This window comes from Dermatophagoides pteronyssinus, unplaced genomic scaffold (genome assembly GCF_027571235.1).
Source record: "Dermatophagoides pteronyssinus isolate colony J.1.1.1.1 unplaced genomic scaffold, Derpt_VIB-CSIC_2022.12 sq0034, whole genome shotgun sequence".
Lineage (NCBI taxonomy): Eukaryota > Metazoa > Arthropoda > Arachnida > Sarcoptiformes > Pyroglyphidae > Dermatophagoides > Dermatophagoides pteronyssinus.
Window position 1 is genome coordinate 33,590 of NW_027461558.1, and position 15,046 is coordinate 48,635.

At 37.6% G+C, this 15,046-nt stretch overlaps 7 protein-coding genes across 7 annotated transcripts; 6 read left to right on the forward strand and 1 right to left on the reverse strand.

The window, feature by feature from the left end:
• Positions 1-45: 45 nt before the first annotated feature.
• On the forward strand, positions 46-1,465 carry LOC113790009 (cyclin-dependent kinase 11B-like). The gene is made up of 2 exons (XM_027339615.2): positions 46-644; positions 719-1,465. Exons 1-2 carry the CDS (start codon positions 138-140, stop codon positions 1,412-1,414), a joined length of 1,203 nt encoding a protein of 400 aa, XP_027195416.2. The 5' UTR covers positions 46-137; the 3' UTR covers positions 1,415-1,465.
• LOC113790013 (E3 ubiquitin-protein ligase Siah1-like) lies at positions 1,428-2,592 on the forward strand. The gene is made up of 2 exons (XM_027339620.2): positions 1,428-1,920; positions 1,991-2,592. Exons 1-2 carry the CDS (start codon positions 1,560-1,562, stop codon positions 2,440-2,442), a joined length of 813 nt encoding a protein of 270 aa, XP_027195421.1. The 5' UTR covers positions 1,428-1,559; the 3' UTR covers positions 2,443-2,592.
• Positions 2,593-2,813: 221 nt separating this feature from the next.
• Positions 2,814-3,899, forward strand: LOC113790014 (SPARC-like). The gene is made up of 3 exons (XM_027339621.2): positions 2,814-3,127; positions 3,183-3,691; positions 3,750-3,899. Exons 1-3 carry the CDS (start codon positions 2,919-2,921, stop codon positions 3,791-3,793), a joined length of 762 nt encoding a protein of 253 aa, XP_027195422.2. The 5' UTR covers positions 2,814-2,918; the 3' UTR covers positions 3,794-3,899.
• A 67-nt stretch (positions 3,900-3,966) lies between these two features.
• On the forward strand, positions 3,967-5,849 carry Ns3 (nucleostemin 3). Its single transcript, XM_027339613.2, has 2 exons — positions 3,967-4,159; positions 4,225-5,849. Exons 1-2 carry the CDS (start codon positions 4,070-4,072, stop codon positions 5,779-5,781), a joined length of 1,647 nt encoding a protein of 548 aa, XP_027195414.2. The 5' UTR covers positions 3,967-4,069; the 3' UTR covers positions 5,782-5,849.
• Positions 5,850-9,503, reverse strand: LOC113790004 (periodic tryptophan protein 2 homolog). The gene is made up of 4 exons (XM_027339610.2): positions 8,006-9,503; positions 6,861-7,951; positions 6,149-6,389; positions 5,850-6,088 (listed from the first exon to the last, which is right to left on the reverse strand). The coding sequence occupies exons 1-4, from the start codon at positions 9,501-9,503 to the stop codon at positions 5,868-5,870; spliced, it is 3,051 nt and encodes a 1,016-aa protein (XP_027195411.2). The 3' UTR covers positions 5,850-5,867.
• A 98-nt stretch (positions 9,504-9,601) lies between these two features.
• On the forward strand, positions 9,602-10,473 carry Pex11ab (peroxisomal biogenesis factor 11ab). Its single transcript, XM_027339622.2, has 3 exons — positions 9,602-9,724; positions 9,795-9,910; positions 9,969-10,473. The coding sequence occupies exons 1-3, from the start codon at positions 9,669-9,671 to the stop codon at positions 10,436-10,438; spliced, it is 642 nt and encodes a 213-aa protein (XP_027195423.2). The 5' UTR covers positions 9,602-9,668; the 3' UTR covers positions 10,439-10,473.
• A 623-nt stretch (positions 10,474-11,096) lies between these two features.
• LOC113790008 (uncharacterized) lies at positions 11,097-14,563 on the forward strand. The gene is made up of 5 exons (XM_075823693.1): positions 11,097-11,294; positions 11,353-12,933; positions 12,992-13,063; positions 13,756-13,775; positions 13,877-14,563. Exons 2-5 carry the CDS (start codon positions 12,397-12,399, stop codon positions 14,481-14,483), a joined length of 1,236 nt encoding a protein of 411 aa, XP_075679808.1. The 5' UTR covers positions 11,097-11,294; positions 11,353-12,396; the 3' UTR covers positions 14,484-14,563.
• The last annotated feature ends 483 nt before the right edge of the window (positions 14,564-15,046 follow it).

Here is a 15,046-nt window from a genome sequence, read left to right on the forward strand (position 1 = left end):
TCTCTCTTTGAATAATTATGTCGCACCTCGCACCTATGCAACTATGCTGCCATCTACGTATAACCGAAAATAAAATCATCAATGTTCACATGTTGTTGTTTATTTGACGAAAGAATCGAACCCTCAACGCAACAACGATGGCCAATACGACGATAATGATTGAAGATATCGATGAATTACCACCATATTATCCGGCCATACATGGATGTAGAAGTGTTGAAGAGTTTCATTGTATGAATCGCGTGGAAGAAGGTACCTATGGTGTTGTATATCGTGCCAAAGATAAACGAACTGGCGAGACTGTTGCTTTGAAACGACTGAAAATGGAAAAAGAAAAAGAAGGATTTCCCATCACTTCGTTGCGAGAGATTAGCAGTCTGCTGAAAGTGAAACATGAAAACATTGTCACCGTGCGTGAAATTGTTGTCGGCAGCAATATGGATAAAATCTATTTGGTTATGGATTTTGTGGAACACGATCTGAAAAGTTTGATGGAAACCATGAAAAAACCATTTCTATTGGGCGAAGTTAAAACTTTAATGTTACAATTGTTACGAGCTGTGGCACACCTGCACGATAATTGGATTCTTCATCGTGATCTCAAAACATCCAATCTCTTGCTTTCGCACAAGGGAATTCTCAAAGTAAGTAATCATAATTTTTCCAATAAAATGTCCTAATTTCATTTCATCAAATCACTATCGATTAATAATCACAGATCGGCGATTTTGGTCTGGCACGCGAATATGGATCTCCATTGAAAGAATATACTTCGATAGTAGTCACATTATGGTATCGAGCACCCGAATTGCTATTGCAAGCACCACAATATTCCTATCCAATCGATAATTGGTCGGTGGGCTGCATTTTCGGTGAATTTGTTACAATGCGGCCATTGTTTCAGGGTAAATCCGAAATCGATCAGCTCAATATCATGTTCAAGGAATTGGGCACACCAAACGAAAAAATATGGCCCGGTTATTCGGAACTGCCATTGGTGAAAAAAATTACATTCGCCGAGTTTCCGTACAACAGTCTGCATAACCGAATCGGACACAAATTGGGCAAATCGGGTTTCGATCTCATCAACCGTTTTCTCACCTATTGCCCGGAACGTCGTATCACTGCCGATGAAGCTTTGCGACATGAATTCTTCACCGAATCACCATTACCCGTAGATCCGGCAATGTTTCCTACATGGCCAGCAAAATCCGAAGGTGGACAACATCGTAAAGCACCAAGTCCTAAAGCGCCTAGTGGTGGCAAACAATTTCAGCGTAACCAATTGGACGTGGATGAAGATCGTCTGATGCCAAACACTAAATCCTCCACATCCTCATCAGCATCACAAAATCAATCCGGATTTCATATGAACGTTCCAAGTTCGAAAAAAGGGTTTAATATTCGTTTTTAGCGCCATCTATCGACATGTTTGAGATAATAATATGGTCAAATGTTCGATTGAGCTCATTGTTTGTTTGTATGGAGATGTCAATTATGCTCGTTCACTTGTTGTTTTCTTGAAATGATCAGTGTATTGTGTGACCAAAGTTTGTTGAATGAATCAAGATCCCCGAATTGATACTATGGATTCGAGCCTATTTGGCAAAAAATCCAATTCCGAATTAGCCTCTTTGTTCGAATGTCCCGTTTGTTTCGAATACATTTTGCCACCGATCCTGCAATGTCAGAATGGCCATCTTGTTTGTCAGGCCTGTCGAAAGATGATAACCACATGTCCGACGTGTCGAATTCAGATTACGTCGAATATCCGCAATCTGCAAATGGAAAAAGTGGCTTCCAGTGTCTTTTTTCCATGTAAATACTCGATACTTGGCTGTAAAAATCAGCTTCTTTACCAAGATAAACCGGGCCACGAAGAAGTTTGTGGCCACAAACCCTACATATGTCCATGTCCAGGTAGGCAGCTTCTAGTTAAACTTCTAGTTAAAGTTTGGTTCAATGTTCAATCGATTTATTTTGTTTTCAGGAACCAGTTGTAAATGGCAAGGACCAATCGATCAGGTGATGCCGCATCTAATGTCGCAACACAAAAGCATCACGACATTGGAAGGCGAGGACATTGTATTTCTGGCCACCGACATCAATCTGAGCGGGGCAGTCGATTGGGTGATGATTCAGTCATGTTTTTCGCACCATTTCATGTTGGTTCTCGAAAAACAGGAAAAATATGGCCGACAACAATTTTATGCGGTCGTCCAGATTATCGGCTCTGAAATGCAAGCCGAAAATTTCATTTACCGTTTGGAGCTATCTGGTCATAAGCGTCGTTTGGTATGGGAAGCGACACCCAAATCGATACACGATGGTGTCCAAACGGCAATCAATACAAACGACTGCCTTGTATTCGATACCACGCTGGCGCAAAGGTTCTCGGAAAACGGTAATCTCGGCATCAATGTTACCATCTGTCCCGTGTGAACACAAGCAGTTTGATTCTCACTTTGTCCATGTATCATGACTATCTTTCTCTCTTTCCCTTTCTTTCATTCCGCAATCTTAAATTAAATAAATAAATAAAATACACTTGATGTTTTTGGAAAAAATTTCCATCAATCCATCCACGAATAATGTTGGCCTAGTTTGTTGTGAATTGAAGCCTTTCTGTTTTGAATAAACAAACCGTTCATTCATTGGCTTTATCATGGTAATTGTTTTGTTTAGATTAAATTCATATTGGCAACTAAGCAGATAATCATCGCCATCATTATACGCTCTATAGTGATTATATTTTTAGACATGCATGGGTGTGTCTCACCAATCTTACTATTCATCATGTGTGCTGTGCTGTGGTGTGCTTTGCTGTGTAAGCATTTGCTTTGTTCATAAGATTCATTTCCTGAACGGGCATCGATCAAATCGAATCAAGAAATATTGCAGTGAAACAATCATAAATCATGTATCACCTCGATAATGTTGAATGGATCAAATGTTGGGCCTTGTTGCTTTTGATTGTGGCCAGCATCGAATGCAAAAACGATCAAAGCGAATTGACCAAATCGGTGACCGAAGTGGTGGAAGATCCGTGTGCATCGATCAAATGTGGTTTCGGGCAGGAATGTGTGTTCGATCATGATAACAACGAAGCCGAATGTATTTGTATCAGGTATTCATTTTTCCTATCACCATTGTCACATTTAATATTCCACAATTCTGGTTAGAGCTTGTCCGCAAAACGATGATCTTCGTCGTCGTGTTTGCTCCAATTATAATGAAACTTGGCAATCGGATTGTCACCTGATGAAACATCGTTGCGATTGTTTGGAAGAGCAAACCGATTCAAAGTACTGCACCTATGAACATAAACACATGCATATTGATTACTATGGCGAATGCAAAGACATTGAACCCTGTCAGGATGACGTTCTGGAAGATTTTCCACGTCGAATGCGTGACTGGCTGGACAATATTATCAGTTTATCGAGAGTAGAGGTAACCGAATCCAAACAGGATATGGCGCACAAATGGATCGATGCTATCATTTGGAAATTTTGTGATCTGGATAAAGAACCACACGATCGATATGTTTCACGACATGAATTGTTTCCATTACGCGCACCATTATTGTCGATGGAAAGTTGCATATCGGATTTTTTGGACGGTTGTGATTCGAATGCTGATCATAAAATTACTTTGGTCGAATGGGGTAAATGTTTGGGCGCAAGTCCAGGTAAGCTTTGATTCATTAGTTTGATTTGAACCTTTTTCTAATGTATGTCGCCCAATAGATGAAATGAAAGATAAGTGCAACCAATTCATCAGCAAAGTCTGAAATAAAACACTGTACACACGCACACACACATTTAATTTGACCATACAAAAACAAAACGATCAATGAATGAATAATAATGACATTTTTATTATATGACAAAATGAAATTGAATAATAATAATAAAGTGATGAGTTTTTGTTTTGAATTTAAATTCTGATTCTGTTATGATCAACAGATGGCATTGCTAGTCACCCTCTGATGTTGGCACGCTTGTTTTGTTGTTTTTTAATTCGACAATTTTGCTAAAGTTGTCGACCAAATTATTGAATTATCATCATGGTTAAAAGTCAGGCCAACATTTCGTTGGGACGATCATTGATCAAAAGTCAACGTAATCAATCAACATCGAACCAATCATCGAGCGAGGTAAGAGATAGTGAAGGCAAAAGTCATTTTATACTGATCTATGATCACCCTTGATTGATTGATAGCGTCATACGCAGGACGATGGATTAGTCGGACAGAAAAGCATTACGGAAAACACTTCTTTGGATGATTTTCTTTCGCAAACTCGATTGGCTAATAAAAAATTTACCGCCGAACAAGCGACAAACATACGCATCGTAAACAGTAGCAACAATGAATGTTCGGCGCCAACAACATCTTCGTCTGGTGAGCAATTTAGTGATCAATTACTTATTCCTCGACGTCCACAATTGGCTGGAATTGATTCGGCCGAACGATTAAAAGAATTGGAAAACGAAAATTATTTGAAATGGCGTCGTCATTTGGCTCATTTGCAGGAAACGACCGATGTGGTACTTACACCGTTCGAAAAAAATCTGGAATTTTGGCGTCAACTTTGGCGTGTAATCGAACGAAGCGACATACTTGTTCAGATATTGGACGCTCGTAATCCATTGCTCTTCTATTCGGCCGATCTTGATAAATATATTCGGGAGGTGAATCCCGAAAAACGTTGTTTGATTCTGTTGAACAAAGCCGATTATCTAAATCGAGAACAACGTCAACATTGGCTAAATTATTTCGATTCTATCGGCGTCAAATGTCTGCTTTTTTCTGCACTCGAGCAACAAGAACAACAACCGGATGCGGATGCACCTACCACTCTGATGGATCGGTTGCAAATGAATAATGATGATGATAGAACTGTATCGTTGGATTATCGTCAACTCATTTCGTTGCTTAAATCGGAGAATCACACGGAAAAACAACCATTCACTGTTGGTATGGTTGGTTTTCCAAACGTCGGCAAATCGAGCACCATAAATGCCATGATGCGAGTCAAAAAAGTTTCCGTATCGGCAACGCCTGGCAAAACTAAACATTTTCAAACAATCATCATTGATGATCAACTTACCATCTGTGATTGTCCGGGATTGGTATTTCCGAATCTAGTTTCCAACAAAGCCGAATTGATTGTCAACGGTATCTTGCCCATCGATCAGATTAAAGATGTGTTTATGGCTATCGAAGCTATCACCAGCAAAGTTCCCGCAGCCGTATTCGAATCAATGTATGGCATTATGTTGAACAAAACCAACGATAACCCAGACGAGGATTCGATTCCTATTTACGTTTCTCCGTTGGAATTACTCACAGTGTATGGCTATAGCCGTGGTTTTATGACACAACGTGGTCTTCCAGACACTTCCAAAGCGGCCAAATATCTTCTCAAGGACTTTGTTCAAGGACGAATCTGTTATTGTTATGCACCACCCAATGTAGATCAACAACAATATCATCAGTTTACGGTTGCGGATCGAAACCTTGATCATCGTGACCAAAAAATTGCTGATCGAAAATTACAACGAGTTTATGAAGGTAATAATCTACTTGCTCGAACAGATTTCGACGAGGATTTTTTCCAACAAACCAAAATGTCTGGAGCTCACGTTAAAAACAACAATATCAGCAGAACCAATGAAAACCAGGATAATCTTGCAACGAAGCCGTGGAAAAATCATCAACATAAGCGAAATCGTAAACAAAAGTTACGACGTGTTTATAGCCATTTGGATCAATGAATCAATTGTGTTTGTAAATAATGGATTGAGTTTGTTAAATGTGAATAAAATAATAATTTTGAATTGAATGAATTGTTTGAGTGAATTTATTGGAATGCTATCGTATGAAGCAAAGGGCGATTGATGGTTGTTTCGAATTCCTGCAACAATTCGTCAATATCATTGTCGAGATCTTTGGATTGGGCCAATGATTGAGCCATTTTGAGCATCAACAGAGCACCAATAGTTGCCTCCTCGTGATTATCTTGCACATCAATATTTATTATGTGAACCGTACTGTAATCGAGCGGCGACCGTAAATTCAATTCTGCTTATGCCAAATCACAAGCCATTAATAAGGTCCCATCAATCACTAATCAACACTTACCTTCCACTACTTGATCGTAGACACGTTCTTCGCAGGTAAAAATGACATCGAATTTATCACGACAAGTTTGAAATTTTTCCGGGTGCAGTTTGATGCGTCGATTTCGGTCAAGCATGTGAAGTATGCCATTTTGGGTGTAAAGATTTTTATCCTTGTTCAACAGATCGTTGTACATATATTCGTATGCGGTACCGAAATCATAAACATTCGGTTTATCTTGCGCTGGACCCGGCAATTTTACCTGATTTCCCGAACCAAATGAACGAACGTTGAAACCTTTTTTGCTGTAATCATCATCAATTAGCTAAAACAAACTCGATCATAATCAAAAATCAACCAACCTGAGAACGGCATGTGCTTCCATCGATCGATTCTGGTTCGATGAACAAACTACCGCAAACCGAAGTCCATCCACCATCGTGACTGACACAACAACAACATTCAACAATCACGATGAAAATCGCGATTCGACGAGAAAAACAGTCGCCGCTTGCAGCTGAGAACGCCGTTCATAGAATACATGATCGAATGCACATTTAAATAAAAAGGCTATTTTAATTCAATTTCAATTTGCAAAAATAGATCAATCAACAATTTGTTCGTCATCAATATCCATCTGATCGCAATCATCGTCGTTGGTAATTTCCTGATTGGGTTTGGTATGTTTGGCCATGATGGCCATAAATTTACAGCTATACTTAGTAAATTCAACAATTTTGGCTAGATCGTGATGTTTGTTTTTCAATGTCTGATGCAATCGCCTAAGTGCGGTCGTTTGTTCAGTGGAAAGATAACTTTTCATGGCAGATGCATGCTGTATTAATATGGATTCGACCCATCTAAGATAGAATTCAAAATGGCCCGTCCTATCGAATCCTTTGTCCAGATGGCTAAGCAATCGGTCGACCATCGTCAGCGATAATGTCGATGTAATCAAACCAATCTGATCGGGAGGAATGTTTTCCAGCGACTCTTGTATCAGATTCCAATCGTTGAATTTAAGTGCCTGCATCAGTGCTTGAGCATAATGTTTGTTTTGAAGATTTTCACGATACGAATCCAACGTTACTGTTGTATCCAATTCATATGGATTGAATGTGGTGGTATTGTCGATGGAATAATAAAGAACACCTTCAGTGGATGCCAAAGCAAACGAACGCATCGTTGGTGAGAAACGAATCTGCATGACGGCAATGATTGGCATCAATTGTCGATCAGCATAATCACTTTTGATTACACCGGGTAAGGCAATCGGTGCAAAGCTCGATTCATCATCACGATATTTGATACGATCCATATCGAATCCAAATTCTTGCATTTTTCGTTTGCTAATGAATTCTGCGAATCCATCCAATGATAAATTATTCGAGATTTCGAATCGTTTTACTAGCAATTTTTGTTTAACATTATAGATGCAAACATATTTCGAACGACCAGCAGCAATCAAATATTCACCATCAACCGAATAGGAAAATGTGGAAAAATATTTATACTTGTCGTCCACTTCTTCACCCTGGTATCGAGATCGACCAAGATCGTTTTTTCCTTCGATACCGATTCCTAATTGATCACCGGATTCGGCACCAAAAAACGATATAGTTCCGTTCAATGTGGCCACAGCAAATTCATGACCATCTTCACGAATGTCCAAGCAAAGAGCATCACTACCCAATTTGATGACTTCTCGCGTATGTTTCGCACCTTCGAATAGGTTCCAAATTCGTACCGTACAATCCCATGAACATGAGTACAACGTATTCGAATTGGGTGAAAATTTCAACGATGAAACAGGTGCCTCGTGACCTATCATTAAGAGTGGTAAATGAATGAATTAATCATTATAAGAGACAACTTTACCTGTCAACATTTCCAACAATCTGCCTGTTTTGAGTGACCAGAGAAATATTTCGAAAAAATTATGCGAACCAGCAGCAATAAAATCACCACCAATTTTGTCAACGGCTAGCGATATAAATTGTGCCGGTTTCGAATCACTTGGTGCAGCCAATGTTCGAAAACAACGATAACGATTCAAATCGAATGCTTTCACTGTTCCATCCAATGAACATGTTACGAAAACTTTTCCATCTTTTCCCGGTACAAATTCTACAGCGGTTATTGGACCTTTATGTTCAGTGCTGAACATGGACACACAAAATCCGGTAAAAAGATTCCATACTTTTAGACGACCATCAGTACCACCAGTGATCAATAATGAAGCATCCGGTGAATATGCTAGACATTCATATGAATTGGTAACACTATTCGAGTAGCCACTTTGTTTCAAAATAAACGATTCGGATTGCCATTCCCATACGATCAATTGAGTTTGAGTGGAAACTTCGTTATCAAAATCATATTTATTGCCCGAACCAGGACAACTGCCCAAAGCAATCCACGCTCCATTACTATTGAAAGATACTGTCGATATGGGTGTTTTGTTCGACAATTGCAGTGAATGTATCAGAATCATATCGGCCAGATCGTACAACATAAATCTGCCATCATTATAGCCGACAAGCATAAGTCGTGCTTTCGGTTCATAGCCATAAGCTGTGATTCGTGTTCCGGAATTTTTCTCTTTTAAATCTTCAAACAGATACTTCTTTTCGGAAATTTTATAATTCAATTTTTCCACGGCATCGTTGTCGATTTCATTCCAATTACAATTCCATGCGAATAGTTGACCATTGCGACTAATACTGTATATGTTCAACGGATTAGGTTTGCTTTGCGCGAAAAATGCACCAATTATCAGATCGTTATGAGCAGTAAGTGTGATGAAATCACCGAATCGATCAATCTTTCGATCGATAGGATAGATTCGCATTGAATAATCTTTGCTTGTGATCAACAACAGTTGTGATGTTCGGTTCCATGCAATCGATACCGATTCTTCGTGACTTGGTTGAATCATTTTGTGGATTTTAAATCCGGACAACTGTCGCCCTTTGCCTTGGCCAATATATCCGGGTGTAAGATATACAAGTACTTTGCTCGAACCACAAATAGCAAAATATTTACCATCGGGCGAAAATTGAACATCGTTGATTTGATCACCAATATGTTTGAAATCTTTACGATGAAGTATAACATTGCCAAGTAATGATGCGATCATTACCTGATTTTTTTCGGTTACTATCAACAAAATTGCAGCATCCGGACTGAGAGCTATCCGACAAATGTTGAATTGAATTTCGAATGGTAACGCTTGACATTTACCATTTTTCAGATCGTAAACAATAAGTTTGTTACCACATGGACTTAGCAAACAATTACTATCGGGAAAGAATTGCAAATTACCATGATCGTAGACTGAACCAAGAACATTGTTGAATTTGTAGGAAAATCGCATTTTGGCCGATTCAATCGAGATTCAATCAAAATTCAAAACATTTCGAACGTTTGAAACACGCGTGCAAAAAAGCTATTTCCACTCATCCCGATCGATCCGGGTAGCATTGGATTGTTTGTGATGATTTTGTCAAAATATTCGAAAAAACTTTGATTTTTCGACAAAATGGATTCAGTATTAAAATTCAACATTTATAATGATGATCGCGAAAAAATTTTCAAGTAAGTTCAGAATCCAATCAGAATCTAAATGAATTGGCAATTTTTTCGGTTTTGTTTCGTTTCAATTGAGGATCGTGCAATATGCTTCGCATTTGATATGTGCTTTACAGTCGAAAATGGCCAATAATGCTGAAACAGTATTACGATTGAAGCAAATCGAATTGATGATGGCTCTATCTCGACAAGGTAAGATTGATCCTTGATTCGTTAGGAGTGGACTGATTGTATAAATTGAATCCATTAGCTTTAAGATTTGGTAAATTTTCCGAAGCATTCAATTCGTCGATACATTCGATGCGTTTGCAGGACAATTGGATGCGTACAACATTATCCCTATCACGTATATCATATGGTCTTTATCTTTTATGCGATAATATCGTCTGGTTATCCCGAATCGGTGTAATTCGTTGCAATGAACAGCGATTCTGTGAACTTGCTCAATCATATCTGCTATATTCATCAGCATTGGCTGCCGTCAAGAATATTTATCAATTGAAATTGATTGCCGATAATCACAATGAACGATATGGGCACAACAATAATTCGATGATTCAATTGTTAATGATGAACAAAATATTGGCAATGGAATTGGGCAAGAATTTGTGTGATATTTGTTTATGTTTACATTCATTAGACAGAATACGACTCTCGCCAATCAATGTTGGCCTTATGGGTCTGATTTCTTCATTAATATTTCTATTGAAAAGACATTGATGAATAGTAATAAAGATGATGATGATGGATAATAACCGTGTAATTTAATATAGAGCATGATAATCCTTTTGATATTATTAGATTGCTAATTATTTGCATTTGGGCTAGTATCTGGTTTCATGGTAAAACGAATAGAGTCCATTTAGTTGACAATGGTGATGAGGATTATAATCAGTTTCCCACAGTAAGTAAGTATGCATGTAAAATTGACAAATTGAATTGCTCCTTCAATGAAAATGATTAGTTATTTATTTATTTCGATTTTGTAAACTGATCCCAACATTGCAAATTTGTATTGTTATTTTTACGGTTAACTAAATCAAATCTCTTCACCAACCAATGTAATGCACTCGTCATCGTCGATGATCCTCGATAATTGGCCCTAAATATAAAAAAAGTACAAATCCAGTGTGTGATTGGAAAAGACTGAATTCAACAATCAATGATCAATGTTTACAACTCACCATACAAGCGATCGAAAATCTACTCAAGTTGAAAATGTTTTTTAATCCCTTAAAATAGTTTGGTCTATGCCAAAAATACAATGACAATAATTTGACAATATGCATTTCAATCAACCGTAAATCAATCAACCAATTCACCCAAATGAATGGAATGGAACAGTCGATTAACAATTCTCTACACTGCTTTCCAATAATGACTGTGGCGCCTCTGTTCTTTAGTCGTTGGAAATTAGTGTTTAATATGGAAATTGCAAATTAACTGAACTTAAGTTTAGCATTGTGTCCAGTAGAGTAGAGTAGCCCATAGACTTTTTGGCTTGTTTTTTTTGAAAACACTTGGCTAAATGGCCATATTTGTTGCAACAAAAAAGGAAATTTCCTCTAATTGAATGGTCAGTCCAGTTGAGTAGCACGTGTAAAATTCAATGCAATACGTTTTTCATTGATTAGTTTTTTGCTTCGATGGTCCATTCATCGAATGAACTGTTGAAAAATCATTCGTGTGCAGCATCCACCTGAATACTGACCTGGACAGCAGTCGGTTTTTATTTGATCAACTGGGCCAAATTTTGCCAAATTCAAAGATGAGCCAAATGACACTGATGATATAATCCAGTTTGATTGAGATAAAAACAAAGACGGCCAGCAGATAATCCAATGTGACAGCAAATCTGACAGCCACGAATTTGCATCGAATAATTGTTTATTAATTATCATCCATCAAATTACCGACATTACAACAAACAAACAAAACATTCCATTCCAATTGAGTGTTTTCTTCAAAATTTAGATTCGATCGAAGATTAGCCCCATGTGGTTGTTGTTGGAAAACCGAATGCAGATTAAATCTTTTTTCGATATTTGCCAATTTGCATGATAATGACCTATGTGTAAAAGGTCTTTTCATTCCATTTCCAATTTGCAATCTAGACAAAATGATAGGAGAGATAATCCCCAGAAAAAAAGAAATCTTGTAACGTATTTTACTCGTCACAAGTTAAGTGCAATTTGTCGCGTCAAACAAACAAAACAGCAGACAACAACAGCAACAACAACAGTAATGATGAGAAAAATGAATGAAAACAAAACAAAAGGCCTGGCCTGTTTAGATTGGCTGAGTTTGTTAGTTTGGATTGATTTCATTAGAAACAAACTTTTTTTGGACCACGACGGTATTTACAAGCCAATGCTGCACTGAAGAGAGGAGCTCCACCTTGAATCATTTCTGTTAAATGTGGAAAATTAGTTGCAAAGTGGGCGGCCTTCTTAACTCTGTTATCATCATTTTGTGATGGTGATTTGGTTTGATTGGTAAACACCTTGTTTTGTCTGAGATTTCATTCATTTCATTTTCGTCATTTTCTTAATTGAATCAAAATTATTCTGACAACAAGCAATATTTTGATTTTGTTAATTTTGTCGTTGATTCATTGTTCATTGTGAATGTGTTGCGTGATTGCTTGAAAAAATAAATAATATTTTTGATTGCAAATAATGATGTCACCGAATATGATGATGATGAAAGAATCACCCATCACTGCATCGACTTTAACGTCAACATCAACATCCTCGCCGACCACAGCAACCAGCAATATAATGTCGACAATAATGTCACCATATTATCATCGTTATGGTTATATCGGCTCCACAATTGATCATCAATCATATCATGGCAATCGAATCAACAACGAATCTGTAATCAAAAAAACATCATCATCGCTATTTTTGATTGATCAAATTCTCAAAACAAACGATTATCAAACGGTATCTGATTGTCGATCGGCTACCAGTGAAACTGATGGATCCAATGAAACCAATGATATCGACTGCATCGATACACTCGATGATGATAATGATGATGGCTGCGGCAGTCGAAAAAATTGTTCACCACTCATCGATGATGCGGATGATACAGATTTATCGTTGGAATCGATGCGTTCATTATCGGGCGGCAATCGTCGTAAAATTCGTCGCAGTCGTACTACATTCACCACTTATCAATTGCATCAATTGGAAAGAGCTTTTGAAAAGGTATAAGGCTTATCTGATCTTGTAATGCTTGTTGTGTAAAACCCTGTCTCAAACACAGACTCAATACCCGGATGTGTTCACACGTGAAGAATTGGCCATGAGATTGGATCTAAGCGAAGCTCGAATTCAGGTAAGAAGGGCACCCACGCCAAATTGAAAATCTTAAAGGATTTAAGCGACCTAAATTGATTGTGTGAATGGAAGAGAAACTAAACTAACTAACTAATTGATTACTGTATTGTAATCCGATTTTCCTCATTCATTCCATTCGAATTAGTAAATTATTTTTTCTCTGATCAGGCAAATTAATTCAAGAATTGGCCAATTAATTAGCTAGTTAGTTAGTTATTTAGTTAGTCAGCTTATTATCTTTTCATGTTTTTTGAACCCAGGAACGCGAAACAACGAGAATAGATCCAGGAATCTTAATTCGGTTTTAGTTGGCTCCCGTGAGAGAGCAAGATATTGAAAAGGAAAGGCAAGTTTACAAGTTAGATACATCCAGTGAACAGTGCAATGGTAAACATCGTTATTTGGTTATTCTCAAGAGAGAACGAAAGAATATTATAGTTTTGCTTCTCTCATTAAAGTTTACTAAATATTGATTGATTGAATGTTTCACAAAAATTGTGCTTGTTGTTGTGATTGTCTTATTCATTCATTATGATGATGTGATTAAATTAGCTTGTCAATTCTTCACTGCCGTCGTTTCGTTTGGAAATGTCGAAATGACGGCACTCTTTTTGTTTGGTTTGATTTTTGTTTCATTATTTTTCTCATTCAATTTTTTCCTTTTCTTTTTATTCCAAATCAAAATACCAGGTCTGGTTCCAGAACCGAAGGTAAGTTTATTTTCCCGAGAGTGAAATTGGCTTATATATTTTATTGATTGTTATCATTCAAACAAACTTTTCCAATTGGCAATTTATTTTGTTTTTCTCAGAGCCAAATGGCGAAAACGTGAGAAATCGGGCCATAATGATGAATCGACAAGTCCGATGATGATGATGATGATGCCAAACAGCGATCAACTAATCAACGATCAACAACCACCAGCAAAACAATCTACCATTGCATCTTCATCAACCAATTCGGCCACTATTTATTCACAAAGTACAGACAGGTCAAAGATGCCGCCACCACCACCGTCAACAACAACAATGACCAATGCCAGCAACACCCTTACCACACCTTGCAACAATTCGACCACGACAATGGCAACATTGCCGCCGCCGACAATGTCCATCTCAAATTACATCAATCCTGCTCAACATTGGTCATTGAATGGACATTTACCGACACTGTTTCAACCAAATGTAACAGTTCCATCACCGTCATCATCATCACCATCAGCACTGTCAAATTATTTGCTACAGCAACACTTTTTGCGTTGGCCTGCGGCTGCAGCAGCCGCAGCTGCTGCCTATTTATTCGGTGGTGGTGAAGGTAATCATCATGGTAATCATGGCGGTGATCGATTGGAACAATGGGAAACATATCTAAAAGAAATTCAATTGTTAAATGATGATGTTGTTGGTGATCAACGGTAATCACTTTTACAAAATACAGACTAAATCAATAAATTTGTACAGACCTTAATCAATAAAAATAAAATGAAAAATCTAAATCATATTATCACCAAACAAACAAACAGCGACAAAATTCACTGCAATTTTTCTCATAATAATCATTATCAAATTGGTAATCTTTTTTGCCTGGGGTAACATGAGTCAATCCGGTATACATGGGGGCCATGATTGAATAAGGAAAACATTGGGCAAAAAGAAAATGCAATCTATTCTTATAATGATGTTATGATTTTCGCTGTTTTTCATCCTTTAGGCATCGTCTATAGCGAAAGACAAATTGTATTTGTTTGCATAGACAACGACGATGATGATTGCAAAATTAAATTTCATTGCCAACTGAAAGGGACAATGGCAGAGAGAATAAAGCAAATCTTAGCATGTCGTACAAATTAAATTGAAATGAAATTGACAAAATCAAATCAAATTTGGATTGAATGATGGTGGTGATGATGATGATTAATTTTTCGTTAAATTGTTTCAAATAATAATAATAAAACGAAACAAACTTGACTGGTGCTGAATGC

Excerpts from the sequence above, each read along its gene's own strand:
- LOC113790009 (XM_027339615.2), top strand. The coding sequence starts at position 138 with ATGGCCAATACGACGATAATGATTGAAGATATCGATGAATTACCACCA. Across the intron at positions 645-718 it reads CGCACAAGGGAATTCTCAAA|ATCGGCGATTTTGGTCTGGC; the intron begins GTAAGTAATCAT and ends TAATAATCACAG.
- LOC113790013 (XM_027339620.2), top strand. The coding sequence starts at position 1,560 with ATGAATCAAGATCCCCGAATTGATACTATGGATTCGAGCCTATTTGGC. Across the intron at positions 1,921-1,990 it reads CTACATATGTCCATGTCCAG|GAACCAGTTGTAAATGGCAA; the intron begins GTAGGCAGCTTC and ends TTTTGTTTTCAG.
- LOC113790014 (XM_027339621.2), top strand. The coding sequence starts at position 2,919 with ATGTATCACCTCGATAATGTTGAATGGATCAAATGTTGGGCCTTGTTG. Across the intron at positions 3,128-3,182 it reads GCCGAATGTATTTGTATCAG|AGCTTGTCCGCAAAACGATG; the intron begins GTATTCATTTTT and ends AATTCTGGTTAG. Across the intron at positions 3,692-3,749 it reads ATGTTTGGGCGCAAGTCCAG|ATGAAATGAAAGATAAGTGC; the intron begins GTAAGCTTTGAT and ends GTCGCCCAATAG.
- Ns3 (XM_027339613.2), top strand. The coding sequence starts at position 4,070 with ATGGTTAAAAGTCAGGCCAACATTTCGTTGGGACGATCATTGATCAAA. Across the intron at positions 4,160-4,224 it reads CGAACCAATCATCGAGCGAG|CGTCATACGCAGGACGATGG; the intron begins GTAAGAGATAGT and ends ATTGATTGATAG.
- LOC113790004 (XM_027339610.2), bottom strand. The coding sequence starts at position 9,503 with ATGCGATTTTCCTACAAATTCAACAATGTTCTTGGTTCAGTCTACGAT. Across the intron at positions 7,952-8,005 it reads ATTGTTGGAAATGTTGACAG|GTCACGAGGCACCTGTTTCA; the intron begins GTAAAGTTGTCT and ends TCTTAATGATAG. Across the intron at positions 6,390-6,860 it reads ATCACGATCTAGCCAAAATT|GTAAAATTGCCGGGTCCAGC; the intron begins GTTGAATTTACT and ends TCGGGAAATCAG.
- Pex11ab (XM_027339622.2), top strand. The coding sequence starts at position 9,669 with ATGGATTCAGTATTAAAATTCAACATTTATAATGATGATCGCGAAAAA. Across the intron at positions 9,725-9,794 it reads GATCGCGAAAAAATTTTCAA|GATCGTGCAATATGCTTCGC; the intron begins GTAAGTTCAGAA and ends GTTTCAATTGAG. Across the intron at positions 9,911-9,968 it reads GATGGCTCTATCTCGACAAG|CTTTAAGATTTGGTAAATTT; the intron begins GTAAGATTGATC and ends TGAATCCATTAG.
- LOC113790008 (XM_075823693.1), top strand. The coding sequence starts at position 12,397 with ATGATGTCACCGAATATGATGATGATGAAAGAATCACCCATCACTGCA. Across the intron at positions 12,934-12,991 it reads TGGAAAGAGCTTTTGAAAAG|ACTCAATACCCGGATGTGTT; the intron begins GTATAAGGCTTA and ends TCTCAAACACAG. Across the intron at positions 13,064-13,755 it reads TAAGCGAAGCTCGAATTCAG|GTCTGGTTCCAGAACCGAAG; the intron begins GTAAGAAGGGCA and ends TCAAAATACCAG.